Source organism: Malurus melanocephalus, unplaced genomic scaffold (genome assembly GCF_030028575.1).
Source record: "Malurus melanocephalus ecotype Western Australia unplaced genomic scaffold, MMel_1.1 scaffold_894, whole genome shotgun sequence".
NCBI lineage: Eukaryota > Metazoa > Chordata > Aves > Passeriformes > Maluridae > Malurus > Malurus melanocephalus.
In genome coordinates, this window is record NW_026624126.1 from 49,077 (window position 1) to 53,823 (window position 4,747).

Below are 4,747 nucleotides of genomic sequence, written 5' to 3' on the forward strand. Positions count from 1 at the left end.
ACCAGTACCTACACACAGACAATAACAAATACAAGAATACTGTACTGCCAAGAGGTTTGACTGAAACTCCTTTTGAAAGCTTCTGCAAATATGTTAAAACATTGGAGAACATTCAGGTTTTTTTTTCCAAAAGCCTTCCCTCACTGTCTAACCTAGAGGTACTTTATCATCAAAAGGCAAGTTCTACATCAAAAGTTACCAGCAGCAGTACAATATTAAAGTAACCACTGACCATATATGAATATGCTTAAGTCACAAACCCATTTTATACACATTACACAAATAAACATAAAGTGAGAATTCCATTAAGTCATTTACAAATGTGAACAAATGCACATGGCAAAAAAAAACCCCAAAACAAAACAAAAACCCAACTTGTTTTACATAAAATGTACTGAAGAATTAAAGGCTATTCAGGTTTTCAGTGTTACAAAATTCTTTTGTCTTTTTTTTTTTTTATTTTTCAGGCACATATTGTATTTTTTGTCTGCAGTCATGAGCCTGAATCAGAGGCCCATAAAACAAAACAAAACAAAAACAAAAACACATATTCTGTAAGGAGGTAACAGGGATCCATCTCCTTTTAGTCAACCGAGTGCATTTAAGGTTTAATTTATACACTAAAACTAATTACACCATCTCAGCAAGAATGACCTGAAAAGTTAAAAATGAAGATGTCCAGAGTGTTTCTTGTACTTTGAMTTATCCAGCCTCAATCTTTTTTTTGGGGGGGGGGATAAATATCTTGTTGTGAAAGATCAGAGGGGGAAGGGGATCATCCTGAGCAAAGGACAAAGTCGGGCTCGATTCCATCACTGAATCCTCAGGGAAAAGGGAAGGGAAGGACAGCAGAGCTCTCAGAGTGACTGAAAACTCCAGGAAAACAGCAGAGGGGAAATAAATATCTGGGGATGAGCACATCAGTCCAATGTGTGTGTGCCTGGGCTGGCCAGTCCCACATTCATCCATGTTCACCTTCATTGTTCCCAGAGCCAGCGGGACAGAACTGCCAAATTGGCAAACTGAAAACAGCCATGACATCTGCAATTCCTTCAAATAGTGGTGCAGTACCTAAGGAAAATCCATCTGGAGTTCAAGTAAGTWAAACTACATCTGTTAGTAGCGATTTTCAACACCCCCCAATGGTACCTTTATGGTTGTTTGGATGAGACAGAGGTGTAGTTTATCACAAATATTGACTGGCATGGCTGAAATGTTTGGCAATAACTGAAAAAGTGTCTTTGCCCTACCTCAATCTCATTGAATTCAACAGGATTACTYGTCCTGTAGAGGTAAGTGAGATTTAGACCTTGAAGGAATAACAAAAATAATATTTTAGAGAAAGGGAATTTGAATTATCACAATATTTACCACACAGTTTCACAATATTTCTCTATATAAAAAGTTAATCTTAAGTTTTTCATCAAATACTTTAAAAATCAAGTTAAAATTGTATTCACAGCTATATAATCCCTCTGACAGCTTTTGGTTTTGCTGATATTTGTTCTTTCTAGAATTGTTAAAAGGTTGCTCCTCTTCCCATGGATTTCAGTTGCAGTGGAGAGTTTGGCCCCAAAGGTATCAAATACAGATATATTGTGAAGAGGAGCTATTTTTTCTTTTTTTTTTAAGAAGGAAAACAAAACAACCCTATGTTTTGAGTCGTGCTGGCCAGAGTTTCTCCAGCAGTACCTTCATCCACAATGCTCACACTCAACATTTCACTGCTTGAACCCACAATTGCATTTCCCTCGCTCTGCTCAGTTCTCCATGTCCATCTTTGATGGATCTGACCTTCAGCACGCACAATTTGTAAACAAAATCTTCTGTCTAAACAAAGGAACTTCACAGATACCAAAATATGGTTACAAGAGATCACTGAAGCTGTGTTTGTCCGCTGAGATTCTGCACTRCACAGATCTCTCGTTATGCAGATGGGCGACTCGATGAGCAGAATACAAATGGGAATATTTTCATTTTTACATCACAGACAAATCAGTTGCTGGTTTGCAATGCTGTCAGAAATGGCAAACAGTAGATTATTCTTTAGCAAAATCCCTTTACTATGAATGGTGCTCTTTTGTGAATGGAGGCCTGTAGATTCAACTTATTCCAATAAACCAAAGGCATTACGGTGATAACTACATATTTTTGGTCTCTCTACAAATTGTCATTATTATGGCAGCACTTTTCTAAGCTGGAATTTCAAACCAAAGGCACTTTCATGCTAGAGTGCAGAAGAGTCACAATTAATTATTTGGTCATGAAATTTCAAAAGGCAGCATTCATKAACACGATTCACTTTTCACAGAGAACCAGGAATCTGTAACTTTTCCTTTTGGTATAGGCATTTCACTGCAATGGGACTGACTTGGACAGACAGCTGGCTCACACCAAGCAGTCAAAGAGCATTTCTGGGGGGGAAAAATACAGAGATTTTAAAAAATGGAACCAATTAATAAAACAATATATAAAATTTATGTTAAGAGGCTAAGGGTACTTCTAATATAATACTAAGGCACTGCATATTGTAATGCTTTGGCAGCTCTCAATTGAAAGGTTCCTACAAAAAATAACAGTAACAAGATAAATACTTCCAGCTTACAAAAGAGCTCACAGTTTACAGGCAGCCTGTTGGACTACACACCCCACACTCAACAGTTGAAGGATTAAGGCTTTTCACAATTAACATATACAGGGCACGGATCATTTACAGAATGTAAAGAAAAGACARTGGGAGTAGTTTCCCTAATATTACACATGTGAACACAAATAAACATTGTGACTGTTTATACCCTATACTGATGGCATATGTAGTGTGCCAGATCCTATTAAAAAAAAAAACAAACTGTACCTGGTTTTGCAAATTGATTTACATACTTTATATGCCTTAGAGAGTTTGTTTGTTATTAAACAAAAAAATAAATTTAAAAAAATCACCAAACCCACAATTCAAAACCTAAATAAAAGACAACTTTAGAACAAAAAACAAAAAGTAGTTTTTGACTTGTAACACCAAGTGCTTAGAATAAAGGGCTACCATTAGGCTGTTCCAATGCAGTGCTTTTCCTGATGTGATTGTTAGTGTTAAAAATGAGCGTTYAAAGAGACCCTACCATGGACACATTTCTCTGTTCAGTTTGCAGAAAAGATCATCAGCCCTAATATCCCCAAGCAGGTGAGTGCCAGACATCACAGCAACATCCAGAGCATCCCCTGACGGAGGCTGAGGGTTCAATCTGCCTTCCCCTGGTGATGTTTGCATCCTCCTCAAACTCAGACCTCCCCATTATCATGGTCTGACCCACTGCCTCATCCAGGCTCTGTTCTAGTCCAGAAATCTCTACASTGGGCAATTCCAACAGAAAGGACGATGCAGGAATAGAATTTAAAGAAAAAAGTTAGGCTTGCTTGTTTGAAGATTACAGCACTGTGCCTGGGGGTAAATTCTCCATTTCAATTGCAGATGGGAGCACAGTGTGAAGGGAAGGGAGGAGGGAATGCTGAACAGTAAACCAATTTCTCCACTTTCCAATCTTTTTGCCTGATGTTGGCTGTGATTTTCCAGCATCTCCCAGATATTAAAGCTGCTGATCCTTTCAGAGGTGTGCACACTCTTCTTTMAACACATCAGTGTTTCTGTTTGTTTGAATGCCTTGATGCTGTGGCAATGTCAGGTGTTCCCGTTCATCTCTTCATTTCAGAGTTGCAAGTTTTTTGCTCAACTTATTAGAAAACATAGTTGTCCRTATAAAATATAACTGCACACACAAGACTACATATAATGCAAGTCTAAATCTTCAGTATTTACCTACTTATTGCAAAATGAGCCATCTTTTTCATTAAATAATCAAATTTTCATATTAGTACAATACAACTTTATACTCTTTTAAAATACACTAGATATGTTAGGGGTAAGGGATGATGTTKTCTTTCTCTGCAATACCTGTTTGAAAGTTTAATGGATTAGAAGATTAGTTTTAGCGTTGAGAAAAAAATACAAAATTTGCCTAATTTTAGGACCTGTCTGTTTCTATCAGGCATTTCTTAAGGCTATATTTTTCATTTGGTTTCAAACAGAAAAAATGTTTCATTTTAAAAAATAATTTAGTGAATTACATTCGTCCATATCTTCCACCCTAATTAGTTACAAAGATAATTCTATAAAGATTATTAACTTTGTGTACTCATTTACAGTTATAGCTAAAGATTCATTTCAATTCCACTTGCATTGTAAAACAAGTATCTCACGTTGGAAAAAAACCCAAAATAAATTCTTATAAATGCTGTCAGTTTTTCCCATGGCAAATGCTCTGTCATACATTTTTCTATCAGAATTAAAAATAGGCCTCCACAGACAGAGGCRTTAGGTTCTTAAATACAGTCTTCCCAAAGAACTGTGGTTTACAAATTTGAAGAACACTTAGTTTTAGAAATAATTTTTACAACTGTACCAGAATTTCACAGCTACAATTATATATGAACACATTAAAAATGACTTCACTAAAACAGGATTTAGAAAAATGYGGGTGAAAGTTGGGCCAGAGGCACTGCCACTTAGTGTTGAGGTTTACAGTCAGTTTTGATAAAGAAGTGAAATGAAGTGTATCTATAAAYAACTGCTCAGTCCTTCACGAGCCTGTAGATGTGATGCTGTGCTCCGTGTTCGCTGTTGGACACCTCGAACACACACGCCATGCAGAGCAGGGTCTCCTGTGTGTCCCTGTTTGTGACCACCTGCATGGGG

General features: G+C 37.0%; 1 protein-coding gene across 3 annotated transcripts in view; it reads right to left on the minus strand.

Moving 5' to 3' along the window:
* Nucleotides 1-417: 417 nt before the first annotated feature.
* Nucleotides 418-4,747, minus strand: part of TEAD1 (TEA domain transcription factor 1) — a 67,375-nt gene continuing 63,045 nt past the window's right edge. For all 3 annotated transcript variants that reach the window (XM_057385959.1, XM_057385961.1, XM_057385960.1), the window contains one exon: nucleotides 418-4,737. In XM_057385959.1, the coding sequence (XP_057241942.1) occupies nucleotides 4,624-4,737 (114 nt within the window). In that variant the 3' untranslated portion in view covers nucleotides 418-4,623. The remainder of the gene's footprint in view (nucleotides 4,738-4,747) is intronic.